Source organism: Lepidochelys kempii, chromosome 8 (assembly GCF_965140285.1).
Source record: "Lepidochelys kempii isolate rLepKem1 chromosome 8, rLepKem1.hap1, whole genome shotgun sequence".
NCBI lineage: Eukaryota > Metazoa > Chordata > Testudines > Cheloniidae > Lepidochelys > Lepidochelys kempii.
In genome coordinates, this window is record NC_136387.1 from 51,525,656 (window position 1) to 51,546,249 (window position 20,594).

At 46.1% G+C, this 20,594-nt stretch overlaps 1 protein-coding gene and 1 long non-coding RNA gene across 7 annotated transcripts in view; one reads left to right on the top strand and one right to left on the bottom strand.

The window, feature by feature from the left end:
* The window catches only part of RASAL2 (RAS protein activator like 2), a 275,004-nt gene extending 264,966 nt beyond the window's left edge, over positions 1-10,038 (top strand). For 5 of the 6 annotated variants that reach the window (XM_078854058.1, XM_073356489.1, XM_073356490.1 and 2 more), the window contains one exon: positions 4,049-4,468. In XM_078854058.1, the coding sequence (XP_078710184.1) occupies positions 4,049-4,213 (165 nt within the window). In that variant the 3' untranslated portion in view covers positions 4,214-4,468. Of the gene's footprint in view, positions 1-2,001; positions 2,033-4,048; positions 4,469-4,525 lie in introns of those variants that run through there. The other variant, XM_073356486.2, reaches the window with a different exon arrangement.
* Positions 3,408-16,244, bottom strand: LOC140915900 (uncharacterized). Its single transcript, XR_012160317.1, has 4 exons — positions 16,020-16,244; positions 14,041-14,148; positions 11,155-12,400; positions 3,408-10,003 (listed from the first exon to the last, which is right to left on the bottom strand). It is a non-coding gene; the product is annotated as an uncharacterized LOC140915900 (long non-coding RNA).
* Positions 16,245-20,594: the final 4,350 nt, after the last annotated feature.

Sequence of the window (20,594 nt, forward strand, 5' to 3'; positions counted from 1 at the left end):
GGGGTGGAGAGGCCATCTCTTGAGCCAGCTGAAGACAAAATGGAGGGGTTTCCAGGGCCTTTATATTCTTTCTCTTGTGGGTGGAAACCCCTTTGTTCTCCTGTGCAAAGTCACAGCAACAAGATGGAGTTTGTAGCCACCTGGGCAAGTCACATATCCATGAATGATTCAGCTTTTTGCAGGCTGATGCCATTGTTTACATGTCAGTTTGAACGTTCCCAGGAAAGCTCAGATGTGGACTGGCATCTCCCAAAGTCCATTGTTAGTTAAATGTGTCTTGATTGGGCACTTACTGAGAATAGTCCTTTCTCAAGAAGCTGACCAAATGCTTCACTGAGGGCTACTTAGAATCAAACACATTGAGATACAAGTACATAGCCAGTATTCATAACTTCAAATACAAAAATGATACACAAATACAAACAGCATAATCATAACCAGCAAACTATAACCTTTTCATAGACACCCCACTTGACCTCCTCTGTACAAGACCTGGTGCAACCATAGGACCCTCGTTGCAACAATGATCTATACAGTCACAGTTCATGTCAATAACATCACAATGGTGAATCCCATCTGGACTGTGAACTTGCATTCAGGGCTTGGCCAGCTGCAGTGAGGGCGTATCTGTGCTGAGATGGGGGGGTGGAGGAGCACTGTAATAGATACAGAGAAATTGATGGGCGGGGGTCATGTAGCCAATAATCGGCCTAGAATGATCATGTCTGAGCAGAGAGGAACTTCCCCTCCCCTCTCTTTACCAGTCTATGCCAATAGCCTCTCATCCTCTGTGCGATACTGTGCCTGTTCCAGGAGCAACACGATGGGGATGTTGCATGCCAGAGAAGTCTGGTCCCTCAGTGTCAGCCTGCAGAAGGGAGGATTGTTGTTGGTTAACCCCTCCATGCTGAAGGGGTGCAATGCCCCAACATGATGGCTAACTGTTTGTGGTATGATCACCAGCAGTGCAAATTGCTTGAAGGGATCAGCCATGTGAGACAGAGTTCTGTACACATCCCATACAGTAACTCTGGTGTTTCAATGGCAAGGAAATGTAACCTTTTTAAAATGGAGAGAGAAGTTTTCCCTTTTAATCAAATTTCTTTCTCCCAGCCCAGTTCCCTAACCCCCTCCATATGGGAAACTTGGGGTTGATTTCTGGACCTCGTCTCTCACTCACCAAACCAACAAGAGCTGTGGGGGAGTGCCCAGGAAAAAGCCCAAATCAGGTTTAGAAGGGCGAGCGCATCAGTGAACCCATAGAAACACAATACCAGTAGTCCAGTCCTGTCATTTGATAGAGTTTCATGGCCACAATGCAAGGCCTTTTGTGGGTCCTCGAGCAGAAAAGGGATGTTGGCAGGGTACTCAACACCTGGTTGCAGAGGACACAACTGTCTGAGGAACCAGATTTCTTTTACTGTTAATTAATCTGCTTCAAATTACACTTAGAAGGAAGATTGTTTTCAGACCATGATTCGTTGGCCAGTGGGGTTTAATGCACCAGGATAGAGATGGGAGGTCATTCTCTTTAGAGATACTTGGAACAGAACTGGATCCTGGTTTCTCATTTTCAAGATGAAAATGAATGCTAGGACATAGCAGTGAAGGACATTGGATTCTTGTCTCTTTCTTCACCAAAGAATGCTTTGCAGGAATTGCTGTCTGTGTTCAGGGTGTGGCATCCTTTATTAAACTATGCACAACAGTCTTCTTGTTAAACTGACTATGTACATTACTCACAACTTTACCGCACAACGTTTGTAAATGTTGTGAATCCAGAGGCTCTTTCTGTGCTTCCCAGATTGAAAAGAGAGAGGTCTGGGTGATGGTAACCTCCCCAGAGAATAGCAGAGCTGCAAAGTGACACAACAAATCCTGCATCTTGGCAGGGGTTAGACTAGATGACCCTTGTGGTCCCTTCTAATCCTTTGATTCTATGATTCTATGAAATAGGCCAATTGCTATTGCAAGTGACATCTCCACTGTGTTAAATTACAGGTCATAAATGGGGATGAGATAATTCAAACAGGCAAGTAAACCCAATCAGTTCTCTAGCTGAGCAGTACCCAGCCCTGGCCTGGTGCACTGACCTCCTACACATTCCAGCTCCTACCACTCCCTGCACCTAATTCATGTGCATTAGGAACGTGTTTGGTTAGATTGCATTTTCCTTTGAGTGAGGAGGTATCAGCAGGGTGCATCTCCTTTTGTTCACCAAGCTCATGCCTTCAAGATTGACATTCTGGTTAAAGCTTTTCAGTTGTTCTGTCCATGTTTGATCTGAGTTTGCAATTACCTCATGTACTGAGCATGCTCAATCAGTGCCAGAAAACACCCCAGCCTTCCATTTTTAACTCTCTGTAAGGCCAAATTTTTTTAATAGAAACTTTTCTTTTGAAAATGAATGGGGAGATTGAGTTAGGGAAGGGAGGGACTTCCTGAGGAAACAAATCTCTGCTAAGTCAGGTATTTTTCTTTCTTCCTTTAAACCTATCTCCTCAGTTTGGTGTTGGAGGGAAGGCTGATGCTTTACCTCTCAGATCTTGCCCCTTCTTTTTTCCCCTTTCTGAACTAGGAGCAGTGCAATGATAGGACAATGAGTGGTCATGGCCTGATCTTGCTATTGATCTCTGCTGACCCTGTTTCCTACATCAGCTCTGTTATACAAGCAGCACCTAAACTCTGTTTTGTTTTGAGTCCCCCACCTTTATTCACTTGGGGAAACCCTTTGGGAAGAACAGACATTCTCCCTGATTGCACATGTCCCATTCTGCTGACATGCTGGGATGTGAACCTCATGGGGCTGCTGTAAAACTTATGTCTCCTGAGCAACATGTCTGAATTATCCCCTAATGTTTGTGCCTTCCGTACATCATTTTTCCTTCCCTTTGTTTCTCAATGGGCTGGGGCTGCACTGGGCAGAGATTGCATGCAGCTTTTTTTAAAAATAAGAATATAAAATAAGTCAATCGGCTGGTAGCACGGAGAGCATGTTTACCTGCTGCAGTGTCCATTGCTGCTTTGTGTGGTTGCATTTTTTAAAGGCAAGACAAATATTGAAAGCTGACTTGTACCATCAGTCTCCTTGGTTTGAATCCCCTTTCTCAGTGTCCCACCTCAGATAGCACAGCTGATTTATTTTTTTATGTATTTAGTGCATTCAGCTACCCTTTAGCTTCTAAATACTTCATTGCTTGAAGTGGAAGCTAGCACTTTCTGTGCCAGAAGAATTAAAACCAGAACGAGAGAACCTTTGATTTTGTAAGTCCTGGAGCAACTCCGAGCTGGAATGGGTCTAGGAACAGTGTGGTTTGTTTGTTTGTTTTTTGTGTTTTGTTGATGCCATCTTCCCCCCGCCCCCCACACTTCCCTCTTACCCCTCCCTGCCCCCACCAAATAACCACTTAGTTTTAGCTTTTGGCTGCTTTTCTCCTGTGTTGCTCTTGTACCCTCACCACTGCTGGTGACTGCAGGCTGCCATTATTTGCTGTTTTAATTTCAAACATACGGTGGGTTTATACTGAGCATCTCCATGCAGTCTTTAGAGACAATGATCCTTACATACCACCTGCACTTTTCTTTGCAAAATGAAAACTGCCACCCCTTATTTTACTGCTGCCTGTTTCTGTTTTCCAAATTTTCCAATAAGGGAAAAAATTCTAAATCCAGGAAGGCTTTTGCGCCTTCGTCTGCCTTGTGAAAGGGCTATAGGGTGAAAACCCTGAAATACATAACCCCCAAGGCTGGATTAGTTAACTAAGTATAACAATGACTTATTGGCAGCTTCCGTCATGTAAAGAAACCGGGGAGACCAAACTGGGGTGTGCAGAGCCTATGGCAAACTGGAGCCGTAGTACCTCCAAAAAACAGAAAGAGGCAGAGACATCCCCATTCCACAGGAAACGCTGGTAAGGATGTATCTGTCTAGAAAGCATCTGAAGACTTGATCACAGCGCAGGCAATGGAAGTTCCTGGCAAAGAAAGGGTTCAGGGAAGTGCTGTACTGGGTGAAATGGCTTTGATTTATTGTGTGTGTGTGTTTCAGGAGAAGCGGATCGTGTCTCTGGACTCAGCCAACACGCGGCTGATGAGTGCCCTGACGCAGGTGAAGGAGCGCTACAGCATGCAGGTCCGCAATGGCATCTCCCCCACCAACCCCACCAAGCTTTCCATCACGGAGAATGGTGAATTCAAAAACAGCAGCTGCTAACAGGTTAAATGCTGCTGGCCATCTGCCCTGGGGCAGGGCAGAAGGAAGCAGACTCAAGAAAGCCAAACACAGACTCCTTACAGGTTTACAGAATGCTGCTAAAAGAAAAACTCTGGATGGGGAAATATAGCCCACCGTTTAGACCAGGATAGTAAGGGCAAGGGCCCTCCATATCGCTGTGTATATACATAGGGAGCCTGTTGTGGGCCGTGTACATAAAATGCCACTGTAATATACCAAAAGGAAGTCAACCATGTAGATTTTTTTTTAATTATTGCTATTTTTATTATTATTTTTTCCTCTTGTTCAAAGCACTGCAGTCCTTGGGGAGGAAGAAGAGGAAGAGAGAGGAATGTGTGTGCGCATGTCCGGTGTGGGTGAAGGCGTGAGCGAGCAAGAGAGACAGAAGCAGTTGGTTACTTAGAAGCTGTACATATCAGGGTGATTGATACAAGCACATGGAGTGAAGTGAAATATTAGTTAAATGAATTATAAAAGAGACTCATCTGCCGATTTTAACCTTCTCTTCCCCAGTTCTTTAACTGAATACAACTCCACACCCAACCTTCACGCAGGAACACTGGATCCTGTTGGCTTCTGTATCTGCTATTGCTAGGATACAGGCAAAAGGCTATTCCAGTCTCTCTGAGCATACTGAGTAGGAACTCTTTAGAGCAGTAAGCCCATCTCCTTGTGGTCTGCCCAAAGCCAGGCTTTCCACCTAATAGACAAAGGGAATTTGCAGTTTTAAAGGTGGGATATTTTTACCCCAGTTATAGTAAGGTTTGATTTTTCCTTTTTAGAGTTTACAGAACTGTAAATACCTGTGTTTTTTGAACTTCAGTCCAATTCCCAGTGTGCATACAGTCCATGGTCTCAATGCAGTAACTATACAAATCTGTTCTCCACTCTCCATTGGAAATAATCAGGTTAGTATTCTAAGGAAAGGGCTAACCAAAGGGCACCCAGGCCCTGTGCAATAGATCAGTGAACGTAAAATAAAACTTTCCTAGTTTGTTTATTTTGAACTTTGTCTTGTTCAGTTTCACTTTCACCGTTTCACCCACTGGGTTATCAGGTATCACAACATCAGAGATGCTTTCTCCAGACTATGCATGATTTTTTAACATCTCCACCCCATCCAAATTAAATTTGCCTTTCTATTAATGTTTTTTGAGTTCTGTACGTATCCAGGTTTTTGCCTAAGTGAGTTTACAGCTGAACCTCAGTGTCCCCCATAATGTTGCACGTGCTTCCCACAGGAGCAAACTTTTGCAGGATGTACATGAACGCTCCTCCTGAAATTATAAAGTGACCTTGTGGGAAGGAAGATTTTGTAATATTACATGCCACACAAGATTAACAGGAATTACACCGTATTGCCAACTCTCATGGTTTTACCAGAGGTCTCGGAATACTTAGTGTGGGTTTTTTAAAGCCTCAGCTTCTGGAGTCAAATGATTGTGAGAATCTTCACTTTCAGTTTGTAAACAAGTACAGTTTAGCTCTTGTTATTGCAGAGAAAAGCAAGAACCTGTGAATCTTAAAGGCTCAACACAAAGCAAGTAAAAACTAGACCAATTCAAATTAGAAATTAGGTACAGATTTCCAGCAGTGAGGGTGATGAATCATTGGAACAAGCTACCAAGGGAAGTGGTGAATTGTCCATCTCTTCATGTCTTTAAATCAAGATTGGATACCGCGTTGGAAGACGCGCGTTAGTCAGACACCAGTTATTGGACTCAATCCAGGAGTAACTGGGTGAAATTTGAGGGCCTGTGTTATGCAGGAGGTCTGACTAAGTGATCTGATGGTCCATTCTGGCCTTAAGCACTATGATTCTGTGAAAACTTTACTATTTTAAAAATCTTGGGATTTCTAAGCCAATCTCATGACTTTTGGGGGCCTGATTTGAATTCTCTGACCACTCGGGTTTGGCAATATTGACAATGACCTTAATTCAGAATCATTTGTCCAAGTTTGTTTGCTGTTTAGAAATGAATTAGCCTAACTCTTTAGGCCGAATCTATTTCTTTGTTGTAAAGCGCAATATGTTAACTGTGCGAGTTAAAAGTTACTTCCATTAAACATACATGCACACACATATATGTACATATATAACTATGCACAAAAACAGAGAGACCATATCTCCTGTACTGTAGGACATATAAAGTAAAAGTGTATGAATCTGTTTTAGTAAGACCTTGGTAGAACACTTACCTGAAGTGAGTAAGAATTTATTTTTAATGTTCTCTCAGCTCAAAGCTGCTTCCTCTGCCTAGTTCTCAAACATGATAGGTACTAAAGAGCAAGGAGAGGTCCTGCTTAATGTTCTTAAAGCAGCACAGACAAGTTTATGGAGGCTTCTGTGCTAATGGGGCCATGTAGGGGATCTGCACAGTAGTGATTTTTTTTTTTAAACTTTCCAAACAATGTTTTCCAACTCTGGGTCATTGTGACTCCTGCTATTTTCTCCCTTGGGAGCTGTGCCTTTCACCCTCTCCTCCTAACCACATACCAAGGCTGCAGTCATAGTAACAGCTATGGATCCATTTGTCTATTGTGAGTAGCTCTCATGTTTTTGCGAGAAGTTCTTGTCCAATGAAACCCCCTTTAGCTCAGCGTTTTTGTGTGGCTTGGAGGCAGCGACTGCACGCCTCCCCCTGTGTTATATAACTGCACACAAATTAAGTGAAGTTCACTATAATTACCCTAGATTATATTCACCCAGCGGTGCTATGCAAAATCTTTTTCCCAAAAGCAGCCCTGTAAATGGGTGTGTACTTTAATCATATAGTATATACAGCATGTGGTGTGGGTGGGTTTTTTCTCTGAAGTTCAAGATTAAGGAGCAACTGAATTCTTCGTCTATGCATTATTTTGTGGGGGCTAGAAGAAGGTTTACATGGAGATACAGACTCCAGTCGAAATGGCATTCTAGTGGTGCTAGGCTAACGCTACTGAGGGAGATGAGCTGACCAGAGCCTTATGGTAATCCATGAACAATCACTGCTTTGATGTGTGATTAGATGGTGAAGGCTCTTGGGAATGTATTGTGCACTTGCCTTTGTGTAAGGTTCACACAGGCTTCTGCCAAGAAATTCAGTAGGGACAGCATCTTTCCATGCATATCATATCAAATCATAATCAAGTACATGTAGCCTACTGGGGACCGTTGCACCACCAGAGTTGATGGCATCGTACCTGGCATCATAGAGTGAAGTTCCCTATGCATAGGATAGAGTGCTTTTAAATACAACTGCTCCTGGTTTTCAGAGGGGATTCCCTAGCTGCTGAAAGGTTATATAATGGGATTGGCCATATCTTGAGTAATGTATACATATGTGCACATCCTCCTGTGCTTTTCTTCAGTGTCACCCTGGAAAAGGCCACTGTTCTAGGGCTCAGTCATTACAGCTTGTTGCTGTGATGATGTTTCTGTTGGCTTATAATTTCCTACTCAGGTAAAGGTGGCAGCTGCACAATATTGTTAAGTGAAAGCAGATCAAATATGGAGCAGAACATTACACTTCTATGTTCTGCTCCCCCTTTGTTTTAGAGCTGCTTTCTAGGGAGAGTTTCATTTGTTAAGAGACTAGAGTATGTGACATTGCCGGCTTCTCTTCTGTCCAGTCTAATCAAATTCAAGTGGCATTAAAACACACAGTAACAAGAAAAGAGCCTCATGGTCCATTTTAATATGAATGGGACAATAAACGTTTTCAGATGAGCAGTCTATACATTTCTACAGGAATGAGAGGAAAAATAAATAGAACAAAATCTGATGATGAACTTTATAGCTTTTTAGGGTTTTGGCTAGTATATTGACAAATCACCTAAACGTAGTAGGCCATGTGTAATGCTACTGTGGGAGACTGGCCACCTTCACTTGAGGACAGCAGAGGTAATGTAGGAAGGCTTCTAGAAGTCTCTAGAACCCCTATCTGTTTGTTCCCAACTTTGGGCTGCCTCCATGAGTGCATCTCTGTTGGGGAGGCATTGGGACAGAGCTGCTAAGAGAAAAGGAAGGCGAGGATTCCTTATCCCAAGCTCTCTAGTGCCATCAGTTTCTATTAAGCATCACAGTTTGTGGTTAAACATTATTTTGACTTTAAGGAATGGCTCTTGCCATCTGATTCTCCAAGCCTCAACCTAAAACTGTAGCTTTCCACTGTCGGTGACTTTCACTGAATCTGATTTCCTCACCCTTCATCTGAGCTGTGCTGAGTGAGAGAGGGAGTTTACAATATACCTTTGCATTCTCAACAGTTATCACAGTGACACACAGGCCTCAGGCCAACAGACCTCTCTGTGGCCAGCCATTGACTGTGTGCTTGTGGTGCTATTTCTTGCCCCTACTCCTTGACAGAGAGAGTCCAGCAGCACTACTTGTATCCCGGTGTGATGGGACTAACCGTGACTTTGGGGATTAGGTGCTTGCTGGCCACATCCGTGACTCTTGCTTTAAGGTGGTCCCTCAAAAAAGACAAATGAACTGAGAGACCCTTTCCTATACCAGCCAGTTGGATTTCTGAATTTTAAATAAAAACTCTTGACCTGCTTGTGGTGTTGCAGTTAAGCACAATAGCATGTGTTGTGCTCTGGCGATTTGTCAAATTCTGAATGCTATATGTTGCATTGATGAGGGACAAAAGTAATCACACTGGCAAGAGAAGCAGTAAATATCTCGGGAGAGGAGGAGAAGCTAAGGATGAGTGAATGGCTTAAATGTGGCCTAATCTAAAGGACCCTTCTTTGCAACACAGGGAATTCAGATCCTAAAGAAGGAAAAGGGGTGGGAGTTGGAGTCACTAAGCATCTACTGTTTTTTCTTCAGTGTATAGAAATGGGTATTCATGTATATAAATACATACCTAGCTGCACATTTCAAACATTCTGTCTTAGAAACCCTCTATATCATGAGAGAGCCCCAAGGAGGGTGGAGAGAGATGTGCATATTTCCTAGCTGGTGGACGTAGGTTGTGTTCTGTGGTTGGATAACCTCTATATTCGGCCATCCCAGAATGTTTTTCTTTTACATTGTTGCAAATGCTTTGGCTTTTTTTTTTTTTTTTTACCTTTTGCATTAATTTCATACTCTACTGCTAGTTCAAACCACCAGCTTTTAACTAACCAATGGGTCAGTGATTTAACAGTGGTGTATGTTAGCCATATTCATTTGCTGAGTGACCAATGTGATGTATGTACAAATCCTATTTATGTGTTCTGTAAAAATGTCTACATCACTCTTGGGGAACAATTCATGTTTAAACCATTACATGTATATTTATATTGTTGATTAACATTAACCAAATAGGACATTATCTGGACAACCACTATTCTCCAACAGTGTGTGATAGATTTAAATGGTTAAATTTAGGTTGATGCTTTTAGACACTTCCTTCCCTACATTAAATTAGTTCCCATGAGAGAGAGAGAGAATGTCATTGTGAATCACTCCTGCCAGGAATCCTACCTGTACAAAAATAGATTTTCTATCTCAAGGGCCTTAATGAGAGTGTTACTACACAGGACTATTTTACAATGATAGCTCTAAATAATTTATTTTTTAGTTCAACAAATTACACCTTTAAAAAAGTAATAAAGTTGGTTTTCAAAACCATATTTTTATGCTAGTAGCACTGGACTGTTCAGTCTCTGAGCTCCATCTCTGCATTTCATTGCCTGGGTTTGTTCTAAAGAAGATTTATTTTTGTTCTGTGAATAATTTTTCCAAGGTTCTTGTATATGTACAGATATAGATACATTTGAGGTCTTTTATTGATATTCCTACAAAGAATACAAATAAACTTTAACTTTAAACAGTCTGGACTCAATCTGCCTGCATTGATTAAAATCTTACTGCTCTCACTGCTGGGTGATTGTACATATGTGTTGGGGCAAATTTTTTTTTTTTACTAGTGGGAGGAAATTTGCAAGGCAACAGTATAACTCAATCTCTGGGACAGTTTGCATTGCAACTCCTTGAGCTATCCAAGTAGGGTTGCCAGGTGTCCAGTTTTCGACCAGAACACCTCCTAAAAAAGGGACCCTGGTGGCTCCGGTCAGCACTGCTGCCCGAGCCATTAAAAGTCTGACTGATGGGGCTAAGGCAGGAACCATTGCTAACGGGAGCTGTGGGGGTGGTGCCTGCAGGGGGAGGCAATGCACAGAGACGCCTGGCTGCGCCTCCGCCTAGAAGTCGAGGGACTTATCGCTGCTTCCGGGGAGGCCCCAAGGTAAGTCCTGCCTGGAGCCCACACCCCCTCCCACACCTCAACCCTCTGCTCCAGCCTTGAGCTCCTTCCCATACTCAACCTCCCTCCTGGAACCCACACCCTGACCCCCTGCCCCATCCCTGATTCCCCTCCCAGGGCTGGCACCCCACATTCCTGCCCCAGCCCAGAACCCCCTCCTGCACCATGATCCCCTCATTTCTGGTCCCATTGTGGAGCCCGCACCCCCAGCCCAGAGTCTGTACCTCCTCCCACACCCCAACCCCCTGCCTCAGCCCAGAGCCCCCCCCCCCCACACACACACACTCCAAACCCCTTGACTCCACCCCGCAGCCCCCTCCTGCACTCCAAACACCACATTGCTGGCCTGCACCCTACCCCAGCCCAGAACCCCCTCCTGCACCCTGAACCCCTCATTTCTGGCCCCATCCCAGAACCAGCACCCCCTGCTGGAGCCCTCATCCCTCCCCATACCCCAACCCCTTGCCCCAGCCCGATGAAAAGGAGCGAGTAGCAGTGGGGGCAAGCAAGGGATGGGGGGAAAATGTGGAGTGCACAGGAAACGGAGGTGGTCTGTGGCTGAAGAGTGCATCAGAGATTGGGCTTTGAAATTGCAGCTTGCTGGTGAACACAATATGGTTTGTCATTTATCTCTCACGCTGCTCTCCATTAGAGATCAGTGGAACCAGAATTCTATCCACTGACCTGAGTTTGGAATTCTGGTACTGTGCTTGGCCTCAGTTCTAAAGTTTGTCCCCTTTTGCCGCGCTCTGCTTCCCTATGTAGTAATTCTCCCTGGTTTTGAATCTTCTTGCCCACATGGAATAGTCCAGCTAAACCGTATAGAGAGAGAAAGGGTGACACCCTGTGGTGAAACAGGAGAAGTACTATCCACTCCAACAGTCTCTGTAAACTTTACCCTTTCTCAAAGTTAAAGAAATCATCTCTTTAAAAAAAAATTCCTTTATCTATGTTACTAATAACACCGTCAGTAATGAAAACACTCTCAACCATCTGATTTTCTTTGCATTAGTTATTTTGGACACTTTGTGCATTTCTGTAATCTTGGACCATGAAAGCAACCTCAGTTTCCCTTGTTTGTACTAAATTTCTAATTTGCAGGTTCTCTTACACTAGCCTAGCACAAAGCTGCATCCTTTGAGCTGCAGCCACTTCAAGGGGATGTTTATTCATAGATGCACACAGAGTAGTGGCTTTTTGGTAATGTTATCGTTATCATTCCATATACATGAATTACAAGAGAATACAAAAAGCGGAAAATCCCTCCCACTGGATTTGTCTCATGGAAAACTTTGTGTTGGGCATAGATTTGGTAAAAGCTTATTTTTAAAATTGTCATTTATATACAGGGTTTTAAAGGCTTTCAAACTATACACACAGTGAATGTATGCAACTTTGTTCTCCTATTTCTTGTCACCACCTTGACCCTACCATCTCTGTTCTGTTCAACATTTACCTGTTGGTGTCTCGTCCTTATTTAGACTGGAAGCTCTCTGGGCTTGGGCCTGCCTTAATATACCTCTACATTGCCCAACACAAGGGGAGCCTAATCCTGAATGGGGATTCTGGGCACTGGGGCAAAACAAACAATGTTCTGGTGATACACTGGTTGAGAATTCCCTCTTCCATGTCCTCCACAAGAAACGCTATCTAATTTCCTTGTACCGTTCCTCAGCAGTTACCTACGCTTACTCTACATCCCTGTCTCCCTGCCAGAAATGCTAACTTTATTTTTTATCTATGATCTGCCCATACACATTCTGGTTCCACTGTCCAAAATTATTTGTACCAAAAGGAGCATTTTTTCCCTTCTTTAGAGAACTCCATGTTCTCTAAAGAGTCGTTTGGTCTGGTCTTGTCACAGTTCATAGCTGACCCATTTCAGCTGGAATGACCCTATGGGAAAACTCCCCTTTAGTATTTCTTCTACCTGAAGAATGTAAGAATAAAAGTTTTATGGTTATATTTATACTAGGGTACATGTTTCTACTTAACAGAAAAGCTGCAGCTGTCTAAACCTGTGGGATACAAGCTTGCTTACACATAAGCAGTATTCTCCTAAAAAGAGAATTCTCATGGTCTCTAGAACACCAAACATTCCTGTCCTTCACCTTCTCTCCCAGCCCTGCACATTAAATACCTCCATATCCTTAGAAGGTGTATTGAATTACTGCTTTTCAGTGCAGTGGTGTAGATTGAATATCCTGGCTGTAGACACATAATATTGTTTCCCTCTCAGTTCTTCCAGTAGCAAGTAATGAATACTTCGGTTTGTTTCCATGGAGCCAGAGTAAGGATCAGTTCTCTGCTGTCCTTTATAAGATCAGTGGGAACCACAGTTGCCAACTTTCACATGGTAAATAAGCACCCCGACTTTCATAATAAGCCAAAAATTAAGCTAATCCCATTTCAAAACAAGGCCAAAACAAGCCAATCCCTAAGAACTCACCACTCTGTGACTAGATCCCCCCAGTGTGCAGTCTGGGACTGGGGTGGGCCTGCTGGGCACCCCAACACACTTCCCCCCCCTTGCCCCTGCTTGCTGGGAGTTGATCCAAAAAACAAAAAAAAGCAACAAGCCAATTAAGCCAAAAACAAGTCCAATTTCTGTGGGTTTTTTGTGGGTTTGGCATGTCTGGTGGGAACCTGTAACTATCCTGATGTAGCAGAACGCCAGGTTCTGTGACTCAGACCAGCTTTCCAGTACTTGCAGGAAATCCCCCTTACTACTTAGCCCAGTGTCAGAGCAGTGCAGCTTTGTCTGACCAGGGCATGGGGCTGCCATCTGAGTCCAGAATTCTGTCACAGCAGTTAGCAGGGCTGGGGACACAGAACAACTACCGCTACAGCGTTCCACCATTGACATCTGCCAACTATAGACCCAGAGTTTGTGTTGATGGTTACAGAAGGGACCTTGTGGGAAAGGAACATCCCAGTGATGAGATACTGGAAGTAAAGGGAGGTGAGGAGGAATGGACGTGAATAGGGATGAAACACTACTATCATGGAGCTGTTTGGTAAAGCCTCTGTCATTCTTTCTTCCCTGTTGCCCAGGCCTCAGATTGCAGAGGGACTAATATGTAGATAGCAGCTGTAGTTGCATGGGAAAAGGGATGTGTCTCACTCATGAGGTGTGCCCAAAAGGAAGAAAATCTTCATCCCCCAATGAACATATTGCTCTGGCTCACATTTGTATACAACTCCCTTTCCCTCTCCCACCAGCTCATTTTTCCGGTGTGTAATTTAGGTCGGTTTGCAAGCAGGTACCACACTGAAGCCCACCAGAAACTCTGTTTGCAAACTGCTATTACAAGAGGAGACCCTCTTTGAGAAGGACTGCATCTCACCTCATTCAGGAGCTGCTGTTTTATATCCTCAAGATCTACCAGGACAGGTGAGACAAAATCCACTTTCAGAATCATGTACCCAGTATCCACACAGGAGAAAAGTGTCGCATGAATGGTGGTGTAGTCCAGTGCTAAGCAAATGTTGCTTTTTCTCATATATTGTACAGTGGTAATGCCCCCTAATAAGAAGTTATAATGTATCACACCTGTGCAATCTACTCACTGCTTAAAGGGTTGGGATGCATGATGCTTCCAGAATGGCTGCAGTCCATCTCCTCAAGATTGCTGGGCTTCTATTTTCATGGAAGTACACACATGTTGAGGAAGGCAACTGAATTAAGAAAAGCTTGAATGGGTGCCTGAGCATGAAATGAGTGCCCCTGCCTGTGGAAAACTGTCAGGTCTGAGCTGAATGCTTGCTTCCAATGCCATTGTTAATTCCAGCGCTGCTGTCCCCGCTTGTGTCACTCACTGGCTATCCCTGACTGAGAGTTACCCCTCCAAGCAGAGACTGAAAGGAAGAGGGTATGTTCTTATCTTCGTGGGAGAGAACTTACACACAGAGTGTACATGCCCTCAGTATGTAAAACTTAAGATGAGATTAGACTATACAATGGGTGACAGCTTCCTACTCAATTGCTTTTCTCAGCTATGTCCACACAATGGCAAGGTTAAAGGCTGTCACTTGGGGAAATAGCCGCAGATATCAAAGCTAGATGGGAGATGTTTCCTGTAAGCAGTTATGGCTGCCCCTCCGCATCTGCCTCTCAGGGAGGCCATGCCTCCTCACAGTCTGAGCTGCCCGAATATGCTCAAAATAAAGAGAGGGGGAATTAGCGGTACTCAAAAGGCCCTGGCCTTCAAGCAGGAAAGGGCCTCAAACAGTCTGGGCTCTGGCTAGCAGTCAGGACAGAGCAGTACCAAGTTATAAGCCCAGCCCTCATGGAGGGCAGTAAACAATCAGGCCTCTGGCCTACAGTCAGGCAGCCTTCAAGCAGGGCAGGACAGGACAGCAAATAGTCAGGACCCTTGCCTGCAGTCAGACAGAGCTGTAGCAAGTATAAGCCCAGCCCTTAAGCAGGTGGAGGAGGAGGGAGCATAAGCAGGGTGGGGCAGTAAACAAGCAGGGCTCTGGCCTGCAGTCAGGCAGAGCTGTATCAGTTTATCTGTGCAGCCTTAAGTAGGGCAGGGCAGCAAACTGTCAGGGCTCTGACCTGCAGTTAGGGCGAAGCGCCCGCGGTCTATAACCCAAACTCTCGGTCAGGGCAGAGCAGCAAGTCATTAGGGCTTAGGCTGGGGTTGAGCACAGAGTTGACAACCCTCCTGGTTTTCCTGGGAGTCTCCTGGAATCGGGCACTATCGCCCAGAGGCTACTGAAGCCAAAACGGAAGATTTTAGCCTGCTAAAAGTCCGGCGGCACAGGGATTAACGCAGGCTCCCTGCCCCACGCTGCTCCTAGAAGTGGATGGCATGTCCCTGCGGTCCTTGGGTGGAGGCAGGGGGTCTCCACACACTGCCTCCGCCCTGAATGCCAACTCAGCAGCTCCCATTGGCTGCAGCTGGGACCTGTGGAGACGGTGCCACCAAGGGCCATAAGAACATGCTGGCTGCTTCCAGGAGTGGGGCCAGAGCAGGCAGGGAGCCTGCCTTAGCCCCCCTGCATCGCTGACCGGGAGCTGTCTGAGATAAGCGCCACCAGGCCGGAGCCCTCACCCTGCCTCAGCCCAGAGCCCCCTCCTGTACCCAAACTCCCTCCCAGAGCCTGTACCCCCCCTGCACTCCGTACCCCCTCCTGCACTCCAAACCCCCTCCCACACCCCTGCCCCAGCTCTGAGCCCCCTCCCACATCTAAATGCCCTCCCAGACAGTTGGCAACCCTAGTTGAGCACCCAAACACAGTCTAGGGGGCTCAGGCCAGATTCACAGAGTCTAGTGTCCTAGCTCAGCAGACTGTAGACGGATGCAGGCCTCCTGGCCTAAGGAGGGGGAGTACTGCAACCCCAGGAGTGGAGTGGCAGGGGGAACGGTGGTCCCACCTAACTCCACCACATCCCAGCCCAGGGCCCTAACAGTGGTGGAGTGGTCTGCCACAGGGTCAGCTGGGATCTGCTCACAATACGCTGACCTTGTACCAGGACAGCTCTTAACCAGACTGTTGTCTAGTTTCCCTGGGCTTCTTCCTACTCTCCATCTCAGGCGTACCTGCGTCCAGGGATCATTCTTCGTTTCCCTGGGATATACCACCAAGGGTAGCTATAGCAGCTCCTCAGTGTGGGAAGTGGCAGGGTTCTCAGGGCAGCTGCGGTTCTCAGTATCCCACTCCAGCAGCAGGACCAACATGTCTGTCTCTCTAGGCACCTCTGTCCCAGCAGAGCTGCTGGGCTGGCCTTTTATACTTCCCCTTCCTGTCCCACTCTTCTGCTTCCAGTGTTCAGGGAGTGGTCCTGGCTCCACCCACCAGGCAACTTGTGGCGTTCCCTCCACGTCTGCCTCTGAGGGAGGCCACACCTCCTCACTACATCCCCCAAATGCAGGTACAGTACAGATAATATAGTGGCAGGGCCTGAGTAAAGGATGGGAAATGCCCACTGGCCTTACTGTGCTGGAGTTTGCTTTTCTGGAGGAATGTGCTATACCATAAGAATGAGTATCCAGCAGACTGCCCTGTAGGGCTCCAGTGCCTTTTAGTTGACTGCCCTATGCTGTGTATGTTAAAGAATAAGTTTTTCCTGTAGGACTGCACTGGGTTGATGTCACAACACTTGTACCTGCAGTTGCCATGTGCAGACATTCACACTTATTCTGGCTCTGTTGAGGAAGAGAAAGTTACAGCTTCCTCTACGTGCAAAGAAATAAATAGTATGGTACAAAAGCTAGAAGCAGCATTAGAGTCCCAACCTGCATCTTGAGAGCCCTCTGTCGGGGCACTTCCTGTGACGATGGAGGGCAGTTGCTGAGTGGTAGCTGGGGATTCTGTGCTATCTGCTGTGGCAGAATCAGTGATAGCTGTGAAGAGAGAACACAGATCACTGCAGAAATCTAAAATCATGGTTATAAACTTCCTTAGCACAGATAGACTCTTCAAGTGACCATTAGTAACAATCAAAATAATATCAAAGAGAAGCTGAACAGGAGAAGTCCCCCAAATGCAGGTATAGTACAGATAATACAGTAACTCCTTGCTTAACATTGTAGTTATGTTCCTGAAAAATGCTACTTTAAGTGAAATGATGTTAAGCGAATCCAGTTTTTCCCTAAGAATTAATGTAAATGGTGGGGGGGGGTAGATATTTTATATATATATATACACACACACGCACAAACAGTATAAGTTTTAAACAATTTAATACTGTACACAGCAATGATGATTGTGAAGCTTGGTTGAGGTGGTGAAATCAGAGGATGGAAGAGGGTGGGATATTTCCCAGGGAATGCCTTACTGCTAAATGATGGAGTACTGGGCTGAACCCTCAAGGGTTAACCCGTTGTTGTTAATGTAGCCTCACACTCTACCAGGCAGCAGGAATGGAGGGAGGGGAGACAGCATGGCAGAGAGAGACAGACACACACAGAGTGTGTGTGTGTGTGTGTGTGTGAGAGAGAGTGTGTGTGATGTGCATTGCCCCTTTAAGTACACTGACCCCACTCTAAGTACTCTACACTGCCTTTTTAAGTAGATCTGCAAGTAGAGACAGCAACCGCTGCCAGCAAGCTCTCTCCATACTGAGCCCTATCGTGCCTCCTCCTCCCCCCCCCCCCCGCTCTGTGGAGATGGCCTGATGAAGTAAAGAAGCAGGGGGACAGGAGTGGGAGGAGAGGGGGACACCCTGACATTAGCACCCCTCTTACTCCCTCCCCCCACCCCATGCACCGCAAGCAGGAGGCTCCCAGGAGCAGCTCCAAGGCAGAGGGCAGGAGCAGCACATGGAAGTGGGGGGAGGGACAGCTGAACTGCCCCTCAATGGATAGTCTGCTGGGCGGCTGCCCCACAGGGAACTTAGGGGAGCGGGGAGCTGACGGGACTGTGGGTCCACCCTGGTTCCAAGCCTCCACCAGCTAGCTCCAGTGGGCTGCTCTTTGTGCAAGCAGTGGACAAAGCAGGCGACTGCCAAAGTTATAAGGGAGCATTGTGCAACTTTAAATGAGCATGTTCCCTAATTGATCAGCAACACAACATTAACTGGGACGACTTTAAGTGAGGAGTTACTGTATAGTGGCAGGGGCTGAATAAAGGATGGGAAGTGCTAACTGGCCCTGCTATGTTGCGGTTTGCTTTGCAGGATGAATGCGCTACCATAGAATGAGTATCCAGCAGACTGCCCTATGCTGTGTGTATTAAAGAATAAGCGACTGCAAAATATTTCTCTTCTGAAACTTGAAGATGCAGAGCACAACCAACATTTGTGATCTCCGTGGAGACTTGTTTTGTCTTCTCTTCTGATTTCAAAGGGAATGTTTGTCCAAGGCTTAGATGCCTACAGCCAAATTCCACTTTATAGTTTTTGCAAAGTTCCAACCCACAAAGCATGGAATTTATAAAGAACATAACGGCCATACTGTGTCAGACTAAAGGTCCATCTAGCCCAGTATCCTGTCTTCCGACAGTGGCCAATGCCAGGTACCCCAGAGGGAATAAACAGAACAGGTAATCATCAAGTGATCCATCCTCTGTCGCTCATTCCCAGCTTCTGGCAAACAGAGGCTAGGGACACCATCCCTATCCATCCTGGCTAATACCCATTGATGGACCTATCCTCCATGAATTTATCTAGTTCTTTTTTGAACCCTGTTATAGTCTTGGCCCTCACAACGTCCTCTGGCAAGGCGTTTCACAGGTTGACTATGCACTGTGTGAAAAAATACTTCCTTTTGTTTGTTTTAAACTTGCTGCCCATTAATTTCATTTGGTGACCCCTAGTTCTTGTGTTATGAGGAGCAGATAACACTTCCTTATTTACTTTCTCCACACCAGCCATGATTTTATCAACCTCAATCATATCCCCCCCTTAGTCATCTCTTTTCCAAGCTGAAAAGTCCCAGTCTTATTAATCACTCCTCAAAGGGTCAAATGTGTTTCAAACGATGTTTCCAACAACTGTGAATAAAGAATAACCCGTATTTCTAGAATTTAGAGATGGAAAAGAGCTATTAGGTCATCTAGTCCATCCCCCTGCCAGCTCCCCATTGGGCACTTACTAGTGTTGTGCATTTCTAGTATGAAATGTCCTCAATGGCAATTCTATCAGTGCCCTTAGGAGATTAATAATTGGCCTAGCAGGTCTGTCAGGAAGCTTTTCCTGTAGGACTGCGCTGGGTTGAAGTCACAACACTTGTACCTGCAGTTGCCATGTGCAGACATTCACACCTATTCTGGCTCTGTTGAGGAAGAGAAAGTTACACCTTCCTCTACGTGCAAAGAAATAAATAGTATGGTACAAAAGCTAGAAGCAGCATTAGAGTCCCAACCTGCATCTTGAGAGCCCTCTGTCGGGGCACTTCCTGTGACGATGGAGGGCAGTTGCTGAGTGGTAGCTGGGGATTCTGTGCTATCTGCTGTGGCAGAATCAGTGATAGCTGAGAAGAGAGAACACAGATCACTGCAGAAATCTAAAATCATGGGTAAAATTAGCACTGACACCGCCTCTTCAAGTGACCATTAGTTACAATCAAAATAATATGAATGAATATGAACCTTTCACTGCTTGAAAACTGCTAGACCTAAAGCAAGTAAATGAACCTACTTCCAAGTGGATATTTATAGCTATATAACCACACATGTAGAAATATGGGCGGTGGGTGCAGTCCCCCTTTGGGGAGGCTAGCCCCCAGCTCCGCCCCTTACACTCCCCTCCCCTGCCCGGAGGAGCTCTGGGCTGGCCAAAGCCGCGCCATGCCTCCCCTCCCTGGACCCAACCTGCCCTGGGGAAGAGCATCTGTTATAAGATGCTTTTCATATGCCCCATGCAGGTTCCGGGGTGGCTAAGGAGGTAGTATGTGCTGCCTCAGCCACCCCAAAACCTGCCTGGGGCATAATAAAGCAAAAAGTTTGCCACCAAACCCCACAACCAGGGGGGTCCAGCGCCTGCAGCAGCACTGGGGAAGGCAGAGCCTCCCCTGTCCTATTATACACGCTGCCCATGTTTCAGAAGCCAGCAAATTTGGCAGTCTTTGCTCAAAGACCTACCACACCCTGTCCCAGAAAAGGAGCAGTAAAGGGGAGGCTTCCCTCCAGGCCTGCCCAGAAAGGCTGCAGGGAAGCAGCCAGTGAGAACGCAGCAGGCCCAGTTAAAAGGAGCTGCCGGGCCTGCGCCCGAACAGTTTAGCTGTTGGTTGGAACCAGACGGGTGAGGAAGGGCTGGAAGGCTGTGAGACTCCAGGCAAGGAGGCTGAGAGAGACCCTGTTCAAGCAGGGAACAGACAGGGAACTTCAGCCCTGAGGTAAGGGTGCAGGGGAAGGCGCTCCGTGGGAAGTGGCCCAGGGAATAGCAGCCACAACGGAGTTAAAGGAAGCAGCACGGGGCTGTTATTTGTAGGTCCTTGGGTCAGGACCCGGAGTAGTGGGTAGGCATGGATCCCCCCTGCTGGCAGAGTGGCCAAAGCCTGAGAAGGAGACAAGTGTTGTTTAGAGGCCCGAGTGAAGGGCAGAACTCAGTCTCCAGGGAGAAGGCTCTGGGGGGCACTACTGTATAATGGCAGGGACAGATTGAAAGCTAGCCCAGAAGGGGCTGAAAACTGAGCCCCAGAGACAAGGCTAAAGACAGTAACAAGGGCACAGGG